At 43.6% G+C, this 27,330-nt stretch overlaps 1 protein-coding gene across 8 annotated transcripts in view; it reads left to right on the plus strand.

Annotated features, from left to right (window-relative positions):
• The window catches only part of PTPRZ1 (protein tyrosine phosphatase receptor type Z1), a 949,709-nt gene that overhangs the window by 906,248 nt on the left and 16,131 nt on the right, over nucleotides 1–27,330 (plus strand). For all 8 annotated transcript variants that reach the window (XM_069629084.1, XM_069629085.1, XM_069629086.1 and 5 more), the window contains one exon: nucleotides 25,165–25,307. In XM_069629084.1, the coding sequence (XP_069485185.1) occupies nucleotides 25,165–25,307 (143 nt within the window). The remainder of the gene's footprint in view (nucleotides 1–25,164; nucleotides 25,308–27,330) is intronic.

A 27,330-nucleotide genomic window follows, 5' to 3' on the forward strand; every position in this document is an offset into this window, starting at 1 on the left:
CTAGACCCATCCTACTATTTCTACTACATCAATAGAGAGACAGCTAATTGGTTGACATGGTCCATCATTGGTGGTGTGGCAAAGGGACTTCTCATTGGTTGGCATCTAGCTTACCAACCTTGGACTATTTGTCAAGGCATCGAAATATGTGTGAGACACAAGTGGGGGGATCAAACTCTGTCAGTGGTCATAATTGTAATTAAAAGAATACTACTGATCGTCCCAAGGCGATAAGGCCTTCCCCTCTCCTTTGAACTTGGCGTTGTGTGCTGTCTGGTGTCTGCATGATCCTTGAGGGAGTTCTGCAGGTATCCTATCAGTGTTTGGCTTGCAATGAATAGCTAGTGTTTTCATGACTGAATCACGTGTTAGGGTACCATCTTTGAGATTGGATTTCCTTCTATGTATTAGGATTTTAGCACATTTTAATGTACATGTTGTATTGTCCATGACTACGCGGAACACCCTTTCCCTATTCTCTATAGAGTCTCTTGGCATGGCCCTCTAGTGCACCTGGACATCAAGGCCTGACTGTTTCTATTAATTCATTTAACTTGGAAGGTTACTGCTTCGTCTCCTGGGAATTGTTATCTCATCTTTGTGCTTGCTCTGCAAGCCCACTACTCCCTTCTGTGCCTAATCTTAACACGTGCTATGGCTGCTGTTCTGGGCAGCTTCATAGCATCTAAAATAAATGTGTTTTTGTAAGTTCAGCATTTTTCTGAAACCTTGTTACTTCTGAGCTCACTATGGCCTCTGTGCTAGGAAAATGGCTGCACCTTGGTTCATTCTCTGTCACATTGTGCTTTGCACCTCTTACATATGGATGCTCTTTGGGGCTATACATATATATGTTCTTTGTGTCTGCACGCAAGTGTCTTTCATGTCTAGGCACATGTGTCTTTCATGTCAATGGGTAAATATTCTTCGTGTCTAAGCATTCTTCATGTTTATGTGTACTAAAGTTTGCTACCTGTATGCGTGTAGCCACCTAGTCATTCCCTATCTATATATAAAGTAACAACTACTTATGTCTCTACTTATCACACCATCTATTCTATATTCTTATTGTCACCTTCATGGTCTTAGTTTGTTTAATCTTTTACCCCAAAACTCTCAGGGTGGTAGGGCTGTCTCAGCTTGTATCGTTTCTCACCTGAACTACACTGACGAGGGGTGGGGACGGAAAACGGTACTTCCATACTCATCTGAGTCGGGGCAGTGGGTGTTACTTGAATATTTGTCTGTCCCATTATCCTCCTCCCTTCGGTCCAGTCATGGACCACACTCATATTTCTGCCCATTTCGTTAAAGTCCTCTTTGGATATCCATATTTTGCTCACCCCCTCAATCTGCCTCCTTGCGCTATGTATTCTTCAGGACCACAGGTCATGAAACAACAATCCCCATCAGCTTCACAGTCCACTCAATGTTCGGTGCAATTTTGGGGATCAACAGGACATTCAGATAATGTTCTGGGGGGTCCATGAAACAGTCCAGACGGAACATTTTGGGCAATTCATCTGTTTGTGTACACTTGTGTACTTGTGTGTCCACATTTATTATTATGGACATTTTCAATGCCTTTGCCTTCTTGCTCACCTTTTTATATTGGTTCAGTGCTATTTTCAAGACACAGATAGCTGTCAGGACCAGTACTAGTATGGCAAATAATATTTTGAATGTGTTTGCCAACGAGGTGGGTACCCATGAAAATAGGTATTAAAGCCAGTCATAATTTTCAATTTCTTTCACCTCTGACACCATCTTAGTGTGCAGTTCTTGCAAATCTCTGTAAGGGTCCCATTCTCCTCATCATTTGCTAGTGTATACGTGCAGCTAGATAGGCCAATCTTAGCAGAAACGCCTCCCTCCATGCCTGTTACAGATTAAGAACATACCTATTTTGAAGGGTCATTAGCCTCACTGCTCTCAATTCTTCTTTTTTATGGCATTGAACCTTTTATAGTTACATTTATTGTTTGCAGCAACTCCCATCTGGTTATCTGTACCCATTTGGCATTTACCTCTCTTTGCAAGCCGGGGACAAGGTAGGAAGTAAAGGTCATTGCTGCTATGCCAAACAGATTATGTTTGTCTGGTATGTCATTTTAGGGCTCTATTAATCTTGCTGAAAATTAATTTCACATTTTGTTGCATTTTAGCATAATAGACCTTTCATTGAGAACATTTTTACTCATCAGAGAAAATCTCCAATCTGTACCTCACTTTAAGGTACCACCAATGACGGTGTGCTTATTATCGCTATAGAGCAGAGGCCTCCCCAAATCGGGGGAAACTGCATGTAGGCCTTTGAACCACAAGCCCAGTAGTGGTCCATTATTACGGCTGTACCTACTTTCATGACTGGTTTGTCAGAAATGTGCCTACAACCTGTGTTCATTCCAACCTTCACTGTGCCATTATTTCAGAAACACAGAGTAGCATTTTTCAGTGCTATTATCAGTACTGTCCTACCTCATCCTCTACCCATGTGAGCAGCTTTGCATTTTCAGGCCACTCTTCAAGGCATGTGTTTATTCGCATTATGTCCAACCTCTTTAGGCTATTCTAGGAGTGCTAATGCTTTACATCCGTCCATCAACCCATCCTTCAGTGGTAAATACACTTCCTTTTACTTCCTTTTACTTCCTTTTATCTGTAAGTGGCCTCGATTCCAGCAACCAGGTATTTCTTTCCCTCGTGCTTCAATGCACTGCAGCATTTTATGGTCTTCTATTCTAATCCCTTCCCTATTCATGCCAATCAGCATATATTTAATTACCTTGTGTTTTATTTTAGTATTTATCATCAGGGGCATTTGTTTTATACAACTATCCTCACGTGGAGAATCAGCCTTCGTTACCCACACTATGGAAGCTGTATGACTCTGGAATTGTTGTTGTGTAATACACAGTGCAAGATGTGTCAGGAATTGTACTGTGTTTGCAAGTACTTCTGTTGCTATGAAAACTCAAGAGGCACTCATGGCATACGAGATGAGGGAACACACTAAACAGCTCTTATCAGACTTCTCCCTCCCCACTTCAGTCATGTGTTTGCACCACCTATTATTGGGAAATTGGAGGGAGTCATCAATATACTTGCTCCATTGTTTTGGTTCGTCTTGCACACCGATTAATCTGTGGTAAACAGATGAGAATTTGTGTCTAATTTCCAAGAGGGATGTTATGTGCTCAAACACATCATTAACAAAATGTGGTCCATTGTTGGAACGTAGTACTTAACATACTCCCCATCTAGGAAAAACCTCTCGTATGAGGAATTTTGCAGCTGATATGGCATTTGGATGTGTTCTTGGACCTGCTTCAATCCAGCAGGAAAACAGACATACAACTACAATCATGTATTTGTAGCCATTGCAATTTTTGAAACATATCTACATAGTCGATATGCAAATGTCGGAATGGTCCAGTAGGACAGGGGATTACTCCTCTCACCATTCTGAATGTGTGGCCAGCAGTACATTTCTGACACATCATGCAATTTCTAATAATATTAGTCAAATGCTCATTTAGATTGAGGACAAACCAGTCATTCCAAAATCAATGCTGCAATGCATTCTCTGGTGATGTGTGCTGGGTAATGGAGTTGCTCCACATCTACTGTGAGCAATTTGACAGGCATAACAGGTTTCCCTGTGCTATACTGGTGCCACACTAGGTCATGGGGGAAAACATGCAACACCTCTTTCTCCATAACTCCTGTTGTTCTTTCGGGGTCGACCTTGTAACTCCACAATCTTTGTTATTGGCAATGTGTTAAAACCTTCTGTCATCCCCATGTTACTTGTATGTGTATACTTATTCTGGGCAGTTGTGATTTCAAATATTTCCTGGAAATATGCTTCCCTTTTGGCTTCTTCATCTACAGCTTCATTGCCACAAGAAATCAAATGTACGCCTCTCGTATGCGCTGAGCACATGACCACAGCGATCGCTGACGGACATTCAAGTACTTCAAATAGCCTAGCTGACACATGCTGTATTGGTGTGCCATCTGCGTTCTGCAAGTCCTTCCTTTTCCTTTGTGAAAACCCTAAATGTACTGTTGTTGTCACATAGTCAGAATACACTGTTACTGCTTCATCCTCATGCGCCACATGCACTAAAATCATTGCTACCAATTCTGCTGTTTGCGCATAAAAATGTGCTGGTAATGTCGTGTTGTTCACAACTTGAAACTTTCCGTTGTCTATTGCCTTTACTACTGCTGTCTCACTATGTCGTAAACCACTACTTTGATCTATTGTCAATGATGCATCAACAAAGAGTATTATGCCTTCTCCTAGGGCATATTATTTGACGTGTGGCATGTCATCATGGAAATCCATGTAGGTAGCGTAATCATGTACATAATCACCATCTTCAACTGGTTCTGCTATGAACCTTTCTGGCTTCACTGTGCAACACCTAACCATTTTTATTGATGGGTTTGATTTTTATCAATTCATAGTCTCATGCTCTCTGGGTAATCAATGTACTTTTGGGTTTCTCAAGAATGGCAAAAAGAGCATGTTCCTGGTATAACGCAACTGAACAGCCCATGGTGATACTTGCTGACTTCTCAATTGCAATGGCTGCTGCAGCCAATGCTTGTTAACATGGATAATGGCCTCTCATTACTGGGTCTAATATCCTGCTGTAATATGCCAGTGGTTTGTGTCCCATTAAAGTTTTCTGTGTGAGGACAGCCATCATCACAGCTTTATTTGAATGGGAGAACAAGAAAAAAACCTTTTTTTAATATGGGATCCCTAGCAAAAGAGCTTTACCGATTGAAATTTTCAATTCATCAAATGCATCTATCATCTCACCTGTACATGCCATATCTCTTCTGACTTTCTGTGATCCCTTGAGTCCTTCCAAAAGTCATCTCATATGTGTGATGTTATCAAAGACCCATGCTCTGCAATAGTTGCAAAGTCTTAGAAACTGTTGCATTTCCTTTACAGTATTTGATCTGGTTGTGTTGCTAATCACCTCTGCCCTTTCAGGTGTCACTTTTTTCCACACTTTTGATATTATCTGGCCTATGTACTATTCCTCTTCTTGACAATATTGCAGTTTTTCTATGTCTACCTTGTATCATTTTCCAGCCAGAAATGTCAATAATTTCACTGAGTCTTTCCTGCACTCTTCTTGTGTTGCACTGCAAACTAATAGGTCATCCACATCCTGTATGAGCATGCTGTCAGTCTGGAGATTTCCCAAATCCATTTGCAGCACGCTATTAAAGACACTGGGGGACTCACAGTACCCCTGAAGGAGGCAGTGATATGTGAATGTGGTCTAATATTGTGAATCTTCATGTAGGTGGATGGAAAATAAAGCATTTTTCAAATCACTGTAAAATATTAGGTGGTAGTTGGTATGTTACATAATATAACATAATATTGTTGCTGGATTTGACACTGAGGGACATTTTACTTTAGAAATATTTTTTTAGATGGTGTACATCCTATATAAATCTCCAGGACCCTTCTTAGGCCTTTTTTACAGAGTACACTGCCATGTTACATGGTGATTCCGAGGGTATTAACATACACTGCCACACTAAGGCAGAAATAGCTCCCTGAATACCTTCATAAGTTTCCTTCGACATGGGATACTGTCTTACTCGTGGTAGAATGGCATCTCTTTTTATTTTATTCCTACTGCTCCTACGCCTTTTAATAAGCCAACATCATATGGACCATTGGTCCATAATGAGCTTGGCCCTTTTGTCAAACCTTCCTGCATTAATGATGATATTTTCCTCACCAATGATGTTAGTTGGGAACCTCTCTTTACTCTTTTTGCAAATTATATGAAAGACAAATATCAAAAATTGCCTGATCATCTGAGTCATCATCTTCAAAGAGGTCTTCATCCGTCAAATTAGTCAGTCTGTGTGTTGAATTAAGTGCTATTACAGTGTGCTAGGTCCCTCCTGCACCATCTATTCTGTGTAATATCACTCTTATCTTCCCTTACTATTGCTGCTTCTAATTCAAGTCTAATTATTTGCCCTTCCTCCACATCCATGGGTATCTCTTGCCCGAACACAAATTCTGTGAGTAATCTCAACAGTTTTTCTTGTATTTGTGGAAGCCATGCCAATAGAATCTGTACTCCATACAGGAATCCCTCTGAATTTCGTGGCACCCCTCTCTATGCTTTCTGACCATAGAATTCTCTAATAAACTTGCTAGCATTCACATAATGACTGCCTGGTGTGGAACAAATGATCCTCTCCTCAGTGAAAGAAATAGTCATGTTTAGTTTGCTCATCAGATCTCTCCCCAATATGTTGATTGGCGTCTTTCGAGAATATAGCAATGTCATAGCCATCTCGTGTTCCCCTATGGTTATGGCTAAATTGTCTGTAAAAGGAACCATTGTCATAGCCCCAGAGAATCCTTGTGCATCCATTGATATTCCTGACATTGGAAACTGTCCCTCTCTAATCCAGGATCTCATTGCCCCAGTGCCAACTAAGAATGAAAAGGATTTGTCGCCTATGGTCATCCTGAAATTCAGTTCCTCCTCTGGGTCTGGGTAATAGATAGAATTGGGCACATCAAGTCTCTCTGTGAACTGTCCTATTGTGAATACATGTTCAGTCCTGTTACAGTGAAAGGATTCCCTCCAAGTACTGTCATACCCCCTACTCTGGGTGCGGCCAATGCCTGCAGAAATATGTTTGTGTCCCATTGTACTATAGCATTCTGTTGGTACTTGTGGTTTTATCTTTGGTTGCTTTATCTGGGATTGCACCACCTGTTGTGATTGTTGTATTTGCGGTTGCACTGTTTGTTGTGCTTGCAGCATTTGTAGTGTCTGTGTTTGCTGATACTGCATGTAATCCTGAACATTATATTCTGGTGGTGTATAACTATACTGTGGTGTGTATGCTGACCCCCCTCTTGAGCCTAATTGCTGCCCATTTTGTTGAATGCCTCTTCTGCTTCTGAAAGCCTGTGAAATGTGTCCTAGCTTTCCTCATGTCCAACACTGTACTGGAGGTCCTCTGAATCGTGGTTGCTATCCGTTAAACCTTCCTGCCTGTGATACTTAAAAATCAAAGCCTCTATCTCTGGGGGTGCAAATCCTCTCCCCCGTGGGTAATAGTTATATTTTCCTCTTCCTGCAAAGATTCCATTAAACCCTGACTGCATCTGCTGTGCCTCCTGCACGCTATTATTATTCCCTGCACTCGTTAACACAGCTCCTTCTATTGTCAATATTGACAGAGGAAGTGAAGATAGTGCAAAAGAAACTATCTTTCTTTCCTCAACCTTCTTTCTGCCATTTTGTTTCAGTCTGCAATGGTGGACAATATTCAATTGTATCTCAGGCCATGGTTTTGCCTCAATCCCCACAATTTTCTTTATCTGCCTCTGTACCTCTTAGGAAAGTCCTTGACTCAGAATTTGGTAGAAAATAGTGATGTTTTCGTCCCATGATTCTCTTGTCTCCAGGCTACATTTCTTTTGTATATCTTGTAGGTGTCTGGGAATTGTATTCTGAGTGCAAGGCAAACATCAGCCCTACAATTGTTAAAAGGTGCCTTGTCATATCGTGTGTTTAGACTGTCAACCCAGGATACTCTGCCCGTTTTCAAATGTCATCTGATTGCCCATCCAATATAGCAGTGAACAAGCTTTTCATTTCTCTGTTCTAACTCATAGAGCCACTTCCCTGCCCCTACTGTGAGAGATGATAATTTATAAATCAAGTTATTTGTATCTGTCTGTAGCTAAGGTATGTATTGTGCTAGTCCTTTACCTTTCTGTAATTAAGGAAATTGTGTCAGTCCCGTTCCGCACAGGGTGGAGCTGCACCCTTTGTTCCTTTCAGCACATCTGTCATACTAACTTTCTTTCGTCCCGGTAAATCTCTTAGACTATTTACATATGAAGTCTTCCATTCTGACCCCTCAACCTCATCTCTGGGAGCAATGGGTATTTACTTGGCTCTGGCCTTATCGCTGGTTCCTCTAGATCTGACAAAGCTACATCTTTCCCTACACATGTACCCATAAACAGTGCTCATGTTGCTTCCTCTTCCCCGCTCACTTCATCATCTTCCTCATCCATCAGTGTTTTTTCTTCTTCCTTATCTCTTCTGTCCCCAGACTCTAGTCTCCTAAGGTGATCTATCCTGTCTGTCCTACTCATTACCTCTTCTACTACATCCCTGCCTTCCTCCTGTTGATCCATTCCCCAACTTCCTCTTACACCAACGCCATCACTTCTTTTCTTGTTTAGACTGCCACTTCTTGACACAACCCCTTCTTCCCCTTCATCTAACATCATATATCTACTCACTGTGTCAACAACTTCCGTATGGCACGACTGTAAACCTCTCTCCTTTTCTCTTTCTTCAACTCACCATTTTTCTCTTTCTTTTTCTTCCCTTCTTTTCCGTGCCCTTTCTTTCTCTTCTCACTTATTTTCTCTTTCCTTGTCTTCCTCTGGTCTGTTCGACCTTTCTCTCTTTTCCTGCAGCCTTTTCTCATTCTCCACCTCCTGTCCATCTGTACCCTCCCACAACTTTTTGTTACATTCATCAATGCCCTTTCCATCAAGTTTCAATAGTATTTGCCCTCCTATCCATTTATCTCTCTCCTCTTTTTCACCCTGCATGCCTTTTGCTCTCTGCCACTCCTCATCCTCTTCCATTAACTTCTCTAGCACCCTACGTCGCACGTTAGATTCTTCCTGTAATAGTGTTGACCTGTGCCTGCTCACCATCTTGCCTGTCATGCTGTCTTTATAACTATATGCTGGGGCGCATATATGGGGTTGGAATACCCTGCAGCAGCATTTAACAGATGTAATCCTTCTATAGTTGAGGGCAGGTCACTAGTTTGGGGAAGAGGAGGAGAAGCTGTTGGTTGTGTGCCAGCTCCATTGTGATGGTTCAGCATCCATTATTTTTTACTTTGCTCCTTCTCTTCTTCTTCGAACATTTTTCCTATCTCGAGTATACTCAATCTGTTCTGTAATTGTTTTCCCTTATGTGTTGCATGCAAATATGTGCACATGTGTTGCAGCTCTGTTTTCGAGTGAGTGCTGCCTTGAGGCCATGGCATAAACATCATGCCAGCCATACTTTTAACCTGCTCAATGTGATATTTCATTATCTTAGTTTTGTATCTGGGCAGTGACTTACACAAATGAACAATGGGAGTATCTGACATATTGATGATATAAAATACAATTTACCAAGAATCAATTAATCCAGCCTCAACCTTCGCTCACCTTTTTTCACTCGTTTTCAAATCCCTCCCCACAATAGTTCCCCCAATGTTAGCACACCCATGTCTCTCTCAGAGGCCAAGCTCTTAATAACACACCATCCTCCCAAGCAGCACCACAAACCACTGTTCACACTCCAGACCTCCTTTTCTGGGTCCACAACACCAATTCATTTCTTCTGCCAATACAAAAAAACACCTCTATTATTCTACATTACCCCACAAAACAAGGGGTGTGTCAGCAAACAAGAATACAGTCAAAATACAACTGTCTTCCCTTATACTCGTGTGATCTGACTATTTACCTCTGCCCTTTAAAAAGGCTTACCATGTGGTCTTTCTCAATCCTTGTTGAAGGTATTCCATCCTTTATCATCTCTATTTCTTATAAATCAATAACACACAAAAAACCCAACTCCCCAGTTTTGGTGTGGACTGTTCATACTCGCATCCATGAGCCATCTCTCTCTGTCTACTATCCCTCCATGACCAGCGGGTCAGCCTGCGGGAACTGGCAGGCTTTCCATCAACGTGGGTACCAGTTGAACTCGCTTCTTAGTTGCGCATTGTCTCTGCTCTCCACAGGCCACCCTTGCTGTCCCAGTCGATGTAGCAAGCAGTCCATAATAGTCCGAAAAACACCAGAGAACCTTCCTCTGCTACCAAGAGTAAAGATGTGCTCAGGATCATACAAACAGTCAGAATAATACTCAATGATGAAGGACTCTGGTGCATGTCAAAACCCAGCTTATTCAAACAAAGAATCTAAGCCGGGACAGCATACAAGGATCTTGCTCTCAACTTTTGCAATGATTACAAGCACATTTTGTAGAAATATTGTATTGTATCAATATCAGTTTCCAAAACATACGGGGAAGTTGGGTGGGTTGGTTAATATTTCATGTAACATATAGGATGTATAGGGTTTAGTTACTTCATAGGCCAATGTATATCTGATTGCTCCACCTAGACATTACAGGGACAGCTAATTGGTTGGCATTGTCCTTTATAGGTTGTGTGGGAAAAGGACTTCTCACTGGTTGGCGTCTAGCTTACTATCCTTGGACATTTTGAAAAGGTGTTGAGATGCGAGATACAAGTGGGGGAGCAAACTCAGTCTTCTGTCATAATTGCAATTAAAAGAATACTCCTGATCAGCCTGAGGCGATGAAGCCTTCCCTCTCCTTTGAACTTGGCCTTGTGTGCTATCTGATATCTGCATGTACTTTGAGTGAGTTCTGCAGGTGTTCAATCAGTGTCTGGCTTGCAATAAAAAGCTAGTGTTTTCATGTCCGGATCACGTGTTATGGTACAGTGTTTGAGAGAGAATTTACTTATATATATATTAATATTTTAGCTTATTCTAAAGTACATGTTGTGTTCTCTGTGACCACTTGGGACACCCTTTCCTCTATAGAGTCTCTCGGCATGGTACTCGCATGCACCTAGACATCAAGGTCTGGTTGTTTTTATTAATTCAATTAACTTGGAAGGTTACTGCGTTGTCTCCTGGGAATTGTTATCTTGTCTTTGTGCTCGCTTTTCAAGCCCACCACTCCCTTCTGTGCCTAACCTTTACACATGCTATGGCTACTGTTCTGGACAGCTTCATAGCATCTAAAATAAATGTGTTTTGTAAGTTCAGCATTTCTCTGAGACTTTGCTACTTCTGGGCTCACTGTGGTCTCTGTGCTAGGAAAATAGCTGCATCTTGGTACATTCTCTGTCATGTTGTGCCTTGCACCTCTTACATATGGATGCTCTCTGTGGCTATATATGTATATGTGTTCTTCATGTGTCTTTCATTTTTATGGGTGAATATTCTTTAGGTCTATGCAATCTTCATGACTACGCGTACTCGTGTTTGCTATGTCTACTTTGTGTGGATGCGTGCAGCCACCTAGTCATTCCCTATCTATAGCAACAACTACCTATTTCTCTACTTATCACACCATCTATTCTATATTCTTAATGTCACCTTCATGATCTTAATTTATCAAGCTTTTACCCCAAGACTCTTGCTGTCTCAGCTTGTATCGTTTTTCACCAGGACGATACTGACGAAGGGCGGGGACGGCAAAGGGCACTTCCATACTTATCTGAGTCGGGGGCAGTAGATGTTACCTGAATATTTGCCTGCCCCATTACACTCTCTTGTCAGGCAGCGTGTCTATGTCCCCAGAGGAGGGGTGGGCCATCCGGTCCTCTCTGTGGCTGTGTAGGTCAATGTGGTGCATGCAAGCAAAGTAAGTGTAATTTTTATTTATTTAATGTGTATGTATGCATGTATGTATTGTTTCTGGTATGTGTTGTGTGTGAATGGTGTTTGAATGTGTGAGTCAAAGTGTTACTGTGTGTTGCGTGTGTGTTAATGGCAGCCCCCAACCCTAAATGTTGGGGCCCAGATGAATTTAGGGGTGAGGACTGCTTTGGTCATGGTATTCTTTTTGCTTTACCTTGGATGCAAAAATAGAAAGTTAAATGTTATTACGGGGATAGGCTGGCCTACATTGAATGTAGGCTAGTCCATCCATGTAATAATACTTATCTTTGCTTTAATCATGATGCACAGTTACTGTCCATCAAGGGTAAAGCAAACATGATTTGGCTAGACTGGCCTACATTTAGGGTTGGAATTAGACATAGGCGTCCTTGGGCACCATAGCCTACGCATCGCCAGCATGGAGGTGCCTTTAAAAAGCTCCTTTGCACTGGTGCGACAGCCGCCCTGGCACCCTATGTAAAATAAAAGGCTCCCCCATGCTGGTACTCCAGTGTCGCCCAACACAGTTGAAAAGCTCCCCTCCCATTTTCACTTTCTTTGGGTACTCTGTTACAAAGTCCACCAGTGCCATGTCTTCTCGGGGGAGACTTTCATGGGCTTACCTGAGCTGGTGTGGTGGAGGCACCCTATTTAAATGCCTCACTCTCATGCTGGCACCAAGCGCTCCAGCACAGAAGCAGGGAACTTTCCATTTGAATAGGGCATCACTGCCATACCAGCATGGGGCAGCCTTTGAAAGGCTCCCCTGAGCTGGCATGGTGGCAGTGTCCTATTTAAGTGAAAAGCTCCCAACTTCAGTGCCGGACCGAAGCTTTTCACTGTAATTGGGGTCTGCTGCCACACAAGCACAGGGCAGCCTATGAAAGGATTCCCTGAACTGGCACGGTGGTGGCACTCTATTTAAGTGAAAAACTCCACACTGCAGTGCTGAAGCGGAAGCTTTTTACTTTATTAGGGATCCGCTGCCACACCATAACGGTGAAGCCTTTGAAAGGCTACCCAGAGCTGGCATGGCGGCAGCACCCTATTTAAGTGAAAAGCTCCCGGCTCCAGTGCTGCAGCAGAAGCTTTTCACTTTAATATGGGTCAGCTGCCACATCAGCAAGAGGCAGCCTTTGAAAAGCTGCACAGAGCTGGTGTGGTGGAGGTACCCTATTTAAATGAATTCATTTTAAATTCTTTTTATAAGCATTTATAAACATACAACCGTACAATTCCGATCCATTCCTTTGTTATAATCGCAATAAGCTTATATGTAAGATTGATTACATTTCTGTAAAAACACTTCAACATAGTAACAACAAAACAACTTTCTTCATGCATGTGAACTAGGTATCTCACATATGTATTCCATAGTCAGGCTCGGTACACTCTGCGGTCAGCCTTCTAGGACATTGGGGCGTATGATTCACGAAAGCCTCCTTTGGTGGCCAAGTCCTGGGTGTTTAGCCGGGCCCTTAACTTCACACAGTTAGAGTGTTATTACAACGTGTTATAGGGTGTTTTAGCCCTCACAGTGGCTTGTCATCAGAAGGGTGAAACATGTCCCAAATTAACATCTTCCAGGACTCATAGGTTCCACTAGTGGTCGCATCCAGCCTGTGCCCCGTACCACCCCACACCCTAGTTTCTGCCTCTGTGTATTGCAGGCCCCTAGCTGACTCCCATGCCATGGTGATGCACCTCTTAGTCAGAATGCCATGTCCTTACATTTGATGATGTGTTTATGTTTGCTATTCATTGGGTATACTCCCAATAGACACTCTTTCGGGTTCCAGGTATATCTAGTGACCTCAGCCCTCCTGCACACTGGCTCAATGCGAGCCCAGAAACTCTGTACTTTACTCCCAAAACATATCAATTAAATATGCCCTTGCATTGCCACACCAAGGACATGTCGGTTGTGCACTGCTGCTGAACTGAGCCACCCTACTAGGTGTCATGCAGGTGCGATACAACACATTCAATTGGACCAGTTTAAGATGAGGGTTTCTAGAGACTTCTCGGGGGAAACTCAATATACGTTCCCATTCCCTCTCTTCTATGTCCTCCCCAAGGTCCACCTCCCAGCGTACTTTTAGTTCAGAGCTCCGAGGGTTGGGTCTGTTGATCAATCTGGCATGCAGCCTCGATACCGGTTTCCAGCCGCCATCTAGGGTGTACATCAGGGTCAGTGGCAGAGTTGTCACTGGCTCCTCAGGCCACTCAGCCCATTTCCATTTGGCCACCCCCCCCCTTATTCACAAATATTGGAGAAATTGCCCACTGGGCAGCCCTGATTGATCAATTAAGGCCTCCATCTCCTTGAATTTACCATTCTCATACATGTCACCAACACTAAAGAGACCCCAGCCCTCCCAGTGTCTTGCCTTTGCCAGGTCGTCCCTCCTTCTGCATACATCTACTGCCATCAGGATCTCAGGTGAATTACCCTATTTAAATGAAATGTTCCCTGCTCTCGTGCTGCTGCTGGATGCTCCAGCGTGGGAGCATGGAGCTTTTAATTTGAATAGGGCGCTGCTGCCATGCCAGCATGGGGCAGCCTTTCAAAGGCTCTTGCGAGCTGGCATGGTGGGGGCGCCCTATTTAAGTGAAAGCTTCCCGCTCCAGTGCTGGAGCAGAAGCTGTTCACTTTAAAAGGGGTCCGCTGCCACACCAGGACAGGGAAACCTTTGAAAAGCTTCCTCAAGTTGTTGTGGTGGTGGAGCCCTATTTAAGTGAAAAGCTCCCCCCTCCTGTATTGGCGAGGGGAGCTTTTCACTTAACTAGGGTGCGACTGCCCACAAATAAAATACCCTGCTCTCCTTGAGGTAATTTCTGATGTTCCCAAAATGCTCTTTGCGTTAATACAAAATGCATGTTTCAAATTCAAAATTGCCCCAAATTTAAATTTGAAACATGTCTGTTTTAGTGATTCAGCAAGAAATTCTTTTGAGTGAGTAATGGAAGTCGGACTCTGCTATTCTCAATGGTCACAATACTTACCCTAACAAAAAAAAGTCTGTAAATTACAAGACATATATAGCAATTTGGACATCTTTTGAAGAGGATTTGAGGCTGGCTGTTTCTGCATTCAGCCTCGTGCCAAGTCTTCTGAAGCGATCTGGGTGTTTCCTGGGTCAGCCTTGATCCTCAGGGGAGAAAGGTTTCCCTTGCTGGTAGCTTTTCTTTTACATAGGGCGCCTCTCTGAGCTGGCGTGGTGGTGGAGCCAGCCACAATTAATTTTTTGAAGGATGGCATTGATGACAGTTTTTAAAGCTCTTAATTATAGACATAGGATATTGATATCGCCTTGGCAGGATTTTGTCCTCTGCCACTGTATGTTTGCTGCTGCTGCCATGTTAATGAATGTTTAAATGTAAATAGTGTGCTCTCCCAGTCGAGAAATCTAACAGGATCTTGGTAGCCCCATTCCCATCAGAGCCCAGGGCTTGGCACTCAGACATCAAGACAGAGTGCTGCCTTCTTCCTGCAACCTCAATCTGGGAGGTTTAAGCCTTCCGAAGGCAGGGGCTGGCACCAACCTATTTATGTGAAAAGACCCCAGATCCTCTGCTGGCACCGGGAGCATGGAATTTTGCTTCACCTGGGGTACTGCCAAAGCTAAGGCCATCCCTGCCTACATTGAACACATGCCATTCTTTTCACAAAATAGCACTTGTCTTTGATTTACACTTGATGCACAGAGATTTACTGTACATCAAGGCTAAAGCAAAAATGGCAAGTGTTATTACCCATAAATGCCAACTTTTCACAGTGGGCTCGTGGGTCACTTATGTGTTGCTCACACCCCCTGGCTCTCACTCCAAAAATGTGCATAATTTGTAGATCCCTGCCCACTACACTAAAAGTACAAAATGCACTGTGAACCCATGACATTGAGGACAATTCTCTTAGAATTAGAAACAAGCACAGTTTGCTTTTATTTACATTTTTGTAATAGTGTTTGATAGCGTAGATAAGTGTATTAACCCCAATAGAGTTGACAATTAGATATGATTTGTGATTAGTTTGAAAGACAAGCATGTCATCTTATTTGCATCACTAATCTAAAGTGTGCACTCCATTGTACTTTTGAGTTACCCTTTAACAGGTCATTAGAAGTGATGGGATTGCACTGGAGTGCCTTATGATCTTGGGCGAAACTGTTCTGGGAATGTGTGTTTACTAGCAGTGACTATCTTGACAAATTGAAACATCAGTAATTAATATATGTAGTGATGGGTTAAACAAAATTATCTGGACATACAATTCCCCCAATTGTAAAGACTTGTGTATCAGTGCATGGTTTGCTTTCAGAATTTAGCATTTTCTCAGTCCAGACCCACCAATAAATTCTGCGCCTGACTCCAAATCCCTATATCTTCTTTTTTGGGAGATGTGACAGCAAGGCTATGCACTTCTGTACTGTGACATCTGCCAACTTTAGGAGATCACAGCTCTGTCACTGGCAAAAACAGAACTCAGTAAAGCCATTGTACTGAGATGCAAGGCTCACTTTGCATGTAAAGTAAAAATGTAATCACTTTAGTAAGTGATGACCGTTTTTCCGCCAGCCCTTCTTGCATGTTTACAGACACATTTGCGGCCTCAAGGGTATGTTGTTTTTTGCGGGTGAAACCCGGGAGTGGCGGGTCAGTTGACAGCTCTGGTTGTTACTTGGCTAGATTTGTCCTACATTGGATGCAGGCCATTCTACCCAAGTAATACACTTGACCTTGCTTTACCCTTGATGCACAGTTACTGTGCATCAAGGGTAAAGCAAACATGACAAGGGTTGTCACTGGCCTACATATAATGTAGCCAGCTGAATATACTTTAATTATGTGGAATGGCATTTCTTTACTAGCTGGGGTTCTTATATGTTAATATTAATATATTGGGCAAATAAGTCTAGAATGCACACCTTTCTCTTCCCAATAAAAATGAATGTACTCATTAATCAAGATTTTAAGGTATTGATCCAGATAATCTTAGGGTGTGGGGGAGAATCATGCAGCCCTGGCACAAAGGTTGCTATTCAAACATGAAACAGTAAAGAGTGTCCTCAAGTGACGGACACTCCCGTACCCTGCACACCTTGTGTAGAGCAAAAACAGTAAAATATTCAAACAAATTCCATATGTATCAAAGAAGATTTTCAAAAAAACTTGAGAAAGAAATGTTCATGAATGGAATTTAATCAAAGTTTTCAGAACAGATGTTTACTATTAATGTTTAAAGTCTAAATGGTTAAAAGAATTAACGTAAGGTAACCTCACATGGTTATTGAACGTTCATTCATCTAGATGGTCTTTCTACAAAAGATCTATTTGCATGAAGACAATGTGCTACAGGTCAGGCCGAACAGGCATGGAGCCTTATCTAAAGCGATGACGCACAGAGGGCTGAGACAAGGTTGCGTGTTGTCTTTCTGCCTGTTTAATTTATATTTATCCAACCTTGGTGAGCATTTGAGAAGTGCGACCTTTGTGCCACCAAGGAATAATAACCTCCCAGTCTAGTATTTAACATATGCTGATGATGTAAATTTTGCTAGATAGGACTCACGTAGGACTGCAAATTTACAAGAATGTTAAAAAATGATGGGTTATGTTTGGAAGATGTACAATCAACCTTTGGTAATAACAACAAGCACAACCTATCTTGGCTTTGTTATGGAAGCAAGTAGAATAAAGGTATTGTAGTAGCTAGGATTAGGAAGAGGGCACTGTACATGGTTAAAAAAATTCACCAGCCACCACAGAGTCTTGCCCCTCTCCCTTCACACTTGGCTGAGGTGTTCCATTCCCCTGTGCCCCCCACCCTTGTCCCCTTCCTGTGATGCTGTTTGGCTTGTAGCGCGCTTTATGCCACAAAAGGGTCATCTCACAGAGCAGGCAGGTGAGAATGCAGCACAACAAAGGAAGGACTAGGTCAGGCATGGCGTGCCTTTCAGCCTTTTCAGTTGGGAGGCGCCTCGAGCCTCAGAGGGCCCCCAGCAGCTGCTCCCATTTTGCCAGTCAGCAGTGTTATACCACAGCAATATATTCGTTTCTATATTCCTTCCCTTCTGGGGCTTAAAATGTGCACTTTCCACGTTTGCCTTACGAGCTTCGTTTGATGGAGCCCTTCCAGCCGTCACGTCCCTCGGGGTATTGCCTGTTAACACCGCCTGTTGCACCTCAGCTACTTACTGACAAAGAATTTACAGCTTTTCAGTGGCCATTCAGTGTTTCAGCTCCCTGCTGGATGACTGGCTTGCTATAATCGGTGGCTATTAACCCCCGGCTCTATTTCTTTGTTTCCATTATGATTCAGTCACTCTACTAGCACCTCAGACTGTTGTTCGCTCTTAGCAAGGTGGTCCCCAACCTTCATGTTGAAATGGGCCCCAACACAACTTTAGCCGGGCCTGCACCAAGTCACCAACCGGTCAGCACTGGGGACAACTTTTAGTTGAGGATGTCCATCAGTATGCAGAATACTCTGCTTAAACTACACCCACTAGACTCTTGAAAACGTATGACATATCCCGAAACATAGTGATGCTCATGTGAAATTGTGTAATGCAAATATGTGTGGGCTACTATGACATTGTAAATTTAGGTCAAGAAATGCACCCCAAGTCTGCTGCCCTAGCAGTCATTAGGACCTGTCAGCAAGCCATGAGGTATAGACGCTTAGTGGGGCCTGTGTGTTAATTAACTGTATTTACACCCGCCTGTCCAACCTGCCACCCTGCCTCGGCTGCATTTGCTTGCTCATGTCAACAGATGGCAGCAAACACATATCAAAAAAGCGCATCACAAACTGAAATCGTGTCAGTTTGAGTGGCAGCCCAAGTCACAATTGGTGAGCCAACATTCTAACACAAGGGAAATAGGCCCCTCCCCTTCAACTGCATTACAACGATTACCTAAGCTCTTTCAATTGAAACGTTTATGAAATACGCGAGACTGCAACTGTGAGGTAAGTTAACATGTTGAGCAAGGGAATTTAAAAATGCATTTCAGCGAATTCTTGTTGCAAGGCAAATTAACTAGACCATAAGCGAAAATGCTGATTCAATGCATTTAGAAAACTCATTGGTTGTGGTGAATTTGTGTGGCGTTTATGCCACAACATTGCCAAGACTATTGTTACAGTAGAGCAGTGGTGGCTGGTGACTTTGCAAGGTGGCGGAGCGTACATTTCACAGGACGAATTTGCGAGCGAGCCCAACACACATCAAGAAGAGTGCGGGGGTGGGGCACATTTTGGAAAAATAGCCTTTAAAATGGGTAATTTACTGTCCCAAACGACACAAACATGGCCCAAAAAGCATTAGGTTTTAGGTACTAATGATGGTACATTATTCTTACCTGTGCAAGTGTGGTGGTGTGAGAAACAGGGCACTAGTACCCCTTCCTGGGCACTGCGGGCATTCCTGAGGTTTTAAATGATGTTATGCAATTTTGTGCTATTATGATAACATGGTGTTTTTATACACCATGGCAAGCTGCATTCCTCCCACTTCTAAATAAACCCCTCAGTAGCATGAATGATTTAGTAACATGTATGATTATCGTTCAATTTAATGTACAATACCTAGGGTGGATAAACGATTGAGTCGGCCTGGTCGAATTGGAACATATAACTACAGATTGCACATCGAAATCTGAGGAAAGTGCTGAATTTGCCGAGTTATTTTACCTACACACTTACTATAAAGCCTTCCTAGCAAAATACATCTTGTTATTGGGGTGGCTGTGAGAATAAAGGGTGTGCACCTTTTATTTTAAGGAACTGAGATTTTTTTCTTTTTTTGTGAGATTAGGGGGACAAAAGAAATAATGGCACCTGGTATATCAAGACATAAGTAATTACCCTTAGTGAAGAAGAATGCCCTGTTTAATGCTTTGAAAAAGAACCAACTAAGCCTCCACCTGTACTTTCAACTACTGGCCTGAATATTTTCAAAGCAAGGATTTCACTCATTTCTATATACATTGCCAGTCATGATTTAAACATCAGTTCAATTAAGTGTTAGGCATGTGCTTTTCTTCATTAAATCGAGGCAAGCAAGCAAAGGCATCCTGTCATGGGAGGAAATTAATTGTATCAACTGTGATGAAATGCCGGCAGTGCTGGGATCTCCTCATCTTAATCCGTGCCCGCTTCGTATCTCTCACCGGCTGAGTCAGTGCCTCAAAGGAAGCACTGCAAAGAAGCGAAGAATAACCGCAGACAGCCCTTTGGAGCCACAAACACACGTTCCGTAACCATAGCTGAACAATGGGACAGCCCACTGCACCGTCTGCACCAGCAGCAAATACCCGTCTGAAACATCTCCCTGAACCAACTGCTCCAGAGGAGACATGTCATTAAACCAAATGTACCAAAACACAACGCAATAACCTGAGCTAGGGGCGACATCTGACAGCTATTTAAAATATGCTTCTACACCAGATACAAGGAGTTAGTGTGCACTTGTTTTCATGGTGGTGGCAAAACACGTTTTCTACTATTTAAGAGTTGATAAAAACCACTCTTTGTAGAATTCTCACATTCCCTATCTACCTGGCACTCCTCTGTCTAGTCCCTGAATACTTCACTGTAGTCAGTGGATGGCAGGGCAGTGCTACAGGACAGTCCTTGAGCACTGTCCTGGGGAATGAAGGCGGGCACGAAGTTACGTCTTCAAGTTAGTTAACTTTACTTACCGGCGGAGATGGCAAGGTAAAGCCTTGCACATTGGCCCTCTGCTGTTCTCTGGGCAGCTCTACTTCAGTCAACACCATTCACTGAAGTGAGAAGGTGGCGCTGTCGCGTCACCCGTGCCCATTACCCCAACCACACTCAAATGTCTTTGGCTGGCAACCAGCCAATGACATTAGGAAAATAATTCTGTTGCACTGCGCCTAACTGTAAAGTCAGATCAGACGATCAGATCCTGACACTGGTGCGCTGTTTGCGCAGAGATTAATACTGGTGTGGCCACAGTTCTAGCTCCCGCCAGCCTCCTAGATTGTGATGGGTTATGTAAAATGCGTGGAACTCTGAGATCCACACATTTTACATTAAAAAACAGTTGAGTAAAACGGCACGCCCCCCTCTGTGTCAGTGTGGCAGCCGGCCCAGCCATGATGATGCAACATTGCAGAGCAGCTCAGCGCCCGATAATTATTGTTTTATTATATATTATGCGCTTATTTGATTGCCGCCACGTTGCCCTGCTCATGGAGAACAGGTTCAGAACTTCTGTTATCTGTTCTGCAGAACTGAACTTGTGGGAACACTTCTCTGCACATTCCCTGGGTGGGTGCCCTAGATGGGGGGGTAGCACCCCCGACCCTATGTAAGCAGCTGCCACTTCAGAAGAGAGAGAGGGAACTCAGAATATCTGGTTGGCATAGAAATAGGCAATGCCATGCCAAAAAACTGCGAAATCACTAAAATCTCTTTTCCCAAACTCCTCCTCTGTACTACCCAATGAGAAGTTCCCTAACAATACTTGCTGCAAGCAGCAGTTTGTAAGAAGCATGTTGGGTGCCAGGCTTTCCATTTCCCATCTGGGCATTGATTACATATTGGGCTATTTTGGCCTTTTTTTCAGAGACAATTGGGATATTTCTGGGCTACGTTTGACATCAGATCTGTTTTTTGTCCTCCTAAAACTGCCTTTTTACATCCAACCATCCACTCATTGCCCACTCTCTCTACCCCCAATGTCACTCTTTCTAAACTCATGCATCCACCACAACCCAACCCCCATTACCTGTGCTGGTTGGGTTTTGTTTGGGCTATTTTGGGCTGCTTTTGACAAGTCCTCCCAAAACTGCTTTGTTCTTCATGTTTTTTGTCCCCAACCAACTGCCATCACCCACCCCACCCCACTCTCTTTACCCCACCCACCCTAGCCCCAGTCTCACTACCCCCACACACCCACCCTCTCTACCCCACCTCTTCACCCCACTCTCTCTACCCCACCTACCCAGACTACCCCCACTCTCTCTACTCCCACCCACCCCCAGTCTCTTTACCACCATGCACTCTATCCCCACTCTCTCTACCCTGACCAAACCACCCTACCGCCACTCTCTACCCCCACCACCCAACCTCCACTCTTTCTAGCCCCATAAACCCACCCTCCCTCCACTCGCTCTACCCTTTCCACCCCCTCCACTCTCTACCCCACACACCCTAACCCATTCTCCTGACCCCCACACACCTACCCTACCGCCACTCTCTCTACCCCCAACCACCAACCCTACCTGCACTCTCTACACCATCCACCCAACCGCAACTCTCTCTGCCCCACCCACCGTACTCCCACTCTCTCACCCCACTCATCCTACCTCCACTGTCTCTACCTGCACCCTCCCGAATTACCCCAACTCCCTCTATCCCCACCACTCAAACCCTACTCTTTCTACCCCAACCCAGCACTCTCTACAACCTTCCACCCACTCCAACCACACTCTCTACCCCCTCGCATCCTTCCTCTCATAATCCCGCTTTATTTCTTGCCCTCTCACTCTCAACCTTTCTTGCTCATACTACCTCTTGCTCTTCATTGGTGGCACCTTCTCTCAATCGCTTCCTCCCTTGCTCTATTCTTCTTCCTTCTCATTCTCTTACACATCAGTGCCTCTTATCGCACCCCCCTTTGAAACTGTTCACTCTCTTCTTTGATATGATATGATATGATATATGATATGATATGACATGGCATTTATAATGCGCCTACACACAAGTGTTTCAAGGCGCGACGAGGCAAGGGAGGGGGAACAGAGGGAAGACAGACAACGATCCTACTAGGCCAGGTGTCATTCAGATCACGCAAGTGCATGAGAATGGGGAGGGGGGAAAGTGCGGGAGGAGGGGACAATGCAGTACAAGGGATAATAGAAGAAATAACAATAAATAAATGAAGGTATGGCCAGCAGATGGCAAGTGCAAGGGTAAGTGCAGACATCAGGTGTCAAGTGCTGGTAGTGGGACTGTGGGGATACAGAAAAAAACAGTCCCCAAGTGCGGGTTTGCTAGGAAGGCAGGGCAGGTGTGTGACTGGCGGGCGAGGGACCTGGGCCCGGGATCAGAAGGTGGCCAGGTAACCAGTGCAGATTCAGTTTCGGTTTCAGCCAGGAGGTCAGCAGGGCAGAAGAGAAGAAAAGGCAGAGGCAAAGAGAAATGTTTTGAGGTGCTTCCGGAACCAGAGATGGTTCTCCTCAAATTTCAGGGAGGCAGAGAGGCTGTTCCAAAGGGAGGCCCCAGCCGAAGAAAGAGATCTACCACCAACCCGTTGCTTGGTTAAGCGACTGACCCTAAGGGAGTTAGAGGTGGCTGAGCGAAGAGCTTGAGAAGGAAGATATTTAGGAAGAGAGAGTTGAAGGTATTGAGGCCCCAGGCCCCAGAAGGCCTTGAGGACAATGCAGAGGGTTTTGAACGTAATCCTTGCTGCCACTGCGAGTCAGTGCAGAGATTTCAATCCTGGAGAGATACAGTCCCTGGGCTTGAGGCCAAGGACAAGTGTCGCACTCCTGTTCTGGATGAGTTGCAGAGGGCAGAGAGTAGTAGCAGGAAGATTTAGAAAGAGGCTGTTGCAGTAGTCCAGCTTAGAGAGGACCAGACCCTGGTGCATATACTTGCAAAATGCAAAGAACAGCAGTGAATGCCAATGCTTGCTTTATAAAAAGGGACAGCCATAGCCAATTATAATTACCATTAATCGTGAATACCTGGTCAAAGGCCCCAGTCTACAATCCTCCACTTTATCAATTAATAGGGTGCTCCCTTTATGAAGGGTTCTATGGGCAGAGCATGTCAAGCAGGAGCGCTAAAGAGTTCCATGTGTTTAGCTGGATTCTGTGTAACATTCTTAGACCATCAGGTCGTATAATCCCGGGTCCCACTTTATTTTGTACGTACCTTGGCAGTACTTTGGGCCTCATTACGAGTTTGGTGCTAATTCCATTTGAAATATTGCCAAACTCCCTTACTGCTACTAACACTTGGTACTGCAGAGTAACTGTAGGATTATGAGTGGCAGCAAGGCAGTGTTAATCCCTATTTTGGGGGACTACATGAGGATTTCATCAGATTTACCTTGAGCTGTTATTCTGATGTGGTAAATCTAATTACTTTTTTAGGTAAAGTGGACGATTTATCTCTAATGATATGTGAGATTTTGTATTGGGGCCCAAGGTTTGGAACCTTCCTTGCTAAGCTCTGTTTCTTGTTATGGTGTCCTTTTTCCTAGTGCAAGGTCACAGGATGTGTTTTTTGAGGTGAAGCCCACACCTCCTTTGTGGTATGATCAGGTAATATCCTGGACACCTCGCTGTTGGTTTATTTTTCACAAATGGATTTTCCATACCGTTTATTATTTGGTGGTAAGTGCAAAAAAAGATTGTATTCATCAATGTGTTTGTTGCGTGGGCTTGTGGTCCCAGTAATGGTCAGCCAACAACATTTTTCGACCTGTGGCCTTTATCAAGGCTATTTGTGAAAGATGGGTGCCCCCTGTGGGGTCCTGGGATGATTGTGGATGGCCAGTCTTGTCAATGACAGCTGAGCTCCTCATGGGGCCCCAGTTTAAGGTTGATGGCGGCGTCAGTGCGTCCTCGGTGGGTAACCCATCTTTCACAAACAAATTGATGAATGAAATCTAATGATATGTGGGCTGTAAATCCTCCTCTTCAGATTTATATCACCATATATCTCAGGAACGTACCTCCAAAGAGCAACACCATGAGGTCTGCAGCACAGGATTCCCCAAAAGTCTTGGCCAAGGGCACAAAAGAGCAGTGTCACTGCAGAGGGGCTGCCTAGAAAGGGCCATGGCTACATATCAGTGGAGCAGTAAACAGTGCCTGGCGCTCTGCCAGGCACCAAGTGGAAGCAACATCCATCAAGCAGGGCTCGGGGATACACTGTTCCTATTAGAGTCTTAGCAGAGAGGAAATATCTGTCTCTACTTGCCTGCCACTCCTTTGGGCATCGAAAATGCGTGGGGGCTTCAGAGTCAAAATGGCAGCCAGTGACCAAGAACAAACAGGCCCTATGAAGTGATTGTGCTCGCAGTCGGGCCTAAAACACCTGCAATAGATAAATAAAGAGGCAGCCTCGAAGCCTAGGGTAGAGACAGATTAACCCAGACTGTAAACGTGCGCCTGGCTGCTAGAGTGACGCATAATGTACACACAGACTCTCTGGCAATACCTGAAGAAAGTTAAAATACCCTGTAATAAGGAGTGACTGAGCTGTACCTTTGGTAATTATCAATTACTCGTTTGAAAACCACCACTTGTCAGAGTGAGAGAGAAAATGAATAACCAGTTATGGTACAGAGCTCCATTGAGTCATACACGCGTTATGAACAGACAGAGGACTCCAGAATGGCTGTGTACAGTGCTAAGGCGGTTCAAACACTGTGTAATGCATGATAACTTGCCTGTCTACTGTAAAGTTAATAAGAACATGTGTCTCTGTAAAATCATATTAAGTCGTGTGCTTTCTCTGAAATTACCAAGTGAATATATATTTGAGCAACCTGTAAAACTGCATGCCGATGTTTAATGAAATGTACTGTTCTGTAACTCATAAAAAAAGAGCAATTTAGATTGAAATACACTTTTTATTTTGTTCACAGGATGATTATGTACTTGAAGTTAGACATTTCCAGTGTCCCAGGTGGCCAAACCCTGATAGTCCTATCAGTAAAACATTTGAACTTTTAAGAGTCATCGCAGAAGAAGCCAACAGTAGAGATGGGCCAGTAATCGTACATGACGAGTAAGCATTTCACTGTTGCATTACAGGGCTACACGGAGGCCATTTTGTTCCCGTGCTAAGTATGCATGTGATTGAGCGTCATCAGTCTCACCTGTAGTCGTCTTCAGTGCCAGTAGTCTTTGTTGTGGAAAGTTGGCCGTCAAGAAGCCGTAATTTAAGAGACACCCTATTTTGACAGCAAAAAAAGGAGCGCGTGGAAAATCACACCATATAAACAAGACGGTCTTTTAAATCTAGCCTCTAATTGTCTCCGTTCCATGCACCTCAATGTAGCTGCAGACTTTCTAGGTCTGGATCTAGAGCATTATAGTTTTCTAACAGATCTTTTGGATATTTGGTTTACACACTCTGCAGTCACACTGCAGTTCAGTGTGTAATTGGACAACAACATCATCCCTCGGACCACTAACCAAACCACACAGCTAGATATACAAACTCTACTATTTGCCCACTCATTTACAGAATCACACAAGCACATTCAAATTCACCCATCTAATCATCTACCCACCTACCTATACTCATAAACAGTCAATCCCACACTACAACCCATTCACACATGCACACACCAAATTACCCATCCCTCATCTATCCGTCAACTAACCGAGCCACACAGGTAAATATATACTCACCCATTAATCAATCGATCCATCCATCCATCCATCTATCCATCCATCCATCCACCAAACCCCCACCTACCCTTTCATTAAACCCCTCCATAGGAAGTTAATGGAAACAAAAAAAAGAAAGAACACATATGGTTTACAAATGCACTCTACACAAAGGCATTGTATGGGCCAATGCACTTCCAAAGCAACTAAACAGAAGAAAAAAACAGCACAGATGTTAATTTCAAGATTTGAAAAAGCAAGTGCACTGTTAATGTCACAGTGTCCACCCCCAGAGAAGTCCCTTTGACTACTGTTGCTAAAGTTACCAGAACTCTACATATTAGAAAAACGTAAACGCGCATGCCTATTTTTCTGAGAACAAAAGCTTGTATGCATGCAAAAGAGAAAGGACAATAAAGCAGTTTTTTGGCGGGAAGGATGGGATTGCAACCTGGAAGTGGGCCAGGGACAGGGACTGCCCTGACTAGTCTGAGCCAGTGTGTTGTGTGTCATTGTGGTTGCTTATACACCAAAGCGCATAGATTGGAGTGTCAGGAGTCTGCAACCTGCAGGCTCGGACTGGCCTACAGGGCATTAGGTTCATAGTCGAACCGAAAAACGCAAAATGTTTGGGTGGGCAGTTTTTCGGGTCAAAGTGGGCCACTTTTTTGGCAAATGTGGGCCAGTTTGATGAGTTACTTCAATATGCGGCTAATAGTTTTGACCCGTGTTGTTGAATAAATATTCTTTAAAATGCAGAATTTGCATCACCTTTTGTCAAAAAAAAACTCCCCTTTGGGTACTATTCAAACAGTGTCACTAAAGATATGAATTCCATTTGCAAATGTGGGTCACTTTTTCGCTGGTGCCTGCTGTAATTTTATGCCCCAGTTCGACCCTGGCAACCCACAGTTACACGGTATTTACTCCATAACATCTGGAAAGCCAAAGGATGCAGACCTCTGGAAGGGATGGCTTTGCTGCTTTCCAACGCAATGGTCAGCGGACATTAACCTCCACAGGAGTGTCTGAGACCGGAGCAATGCCACTTCACTAAAGGTTATTCTGACTTTATTTATTTACCTCTATAATCCAGGCCGTAATTTCCCCTGATGTTAAAACATAATCTAAACAGAAAAAGAAAAAAAGAAAAATGTAACTACAAAATTCTAATCATGTAAAACCTGCAAAAAATGAAAGCTATAGAAAAAAGAAAAAAGATAAAGGAGTGAGGTGAGGGGACTTTTTGGTGATCAAGTTTCACAGTCGCTTCTTTCAACCTCTATAAACATGGCTTCTAAAGACAAACAATATCGACATTTGTAAAGGACATTTCACGAGATATTCACTTTCCAACAGTGTGTTCTGCCATTGCATTTTGGACATAGAAAAAGGAAATGGAGGACTTAGTTGCC

This window comes from Ambystoma mexicanum, chromosome 12, assembly GCF_040938575.1.
Source record: "Ambystoma mexicanum isolate Mex_15411 chromosome 12, UKY_AmexF1_1, whole genome shotgun sequence".
Lineage (NCBI taxonomy): Eukaryota > Metazoa > Chordata > Amphibia > Caudata > Ambystomatidae > Ambystoma > Ambystoma mexicanum.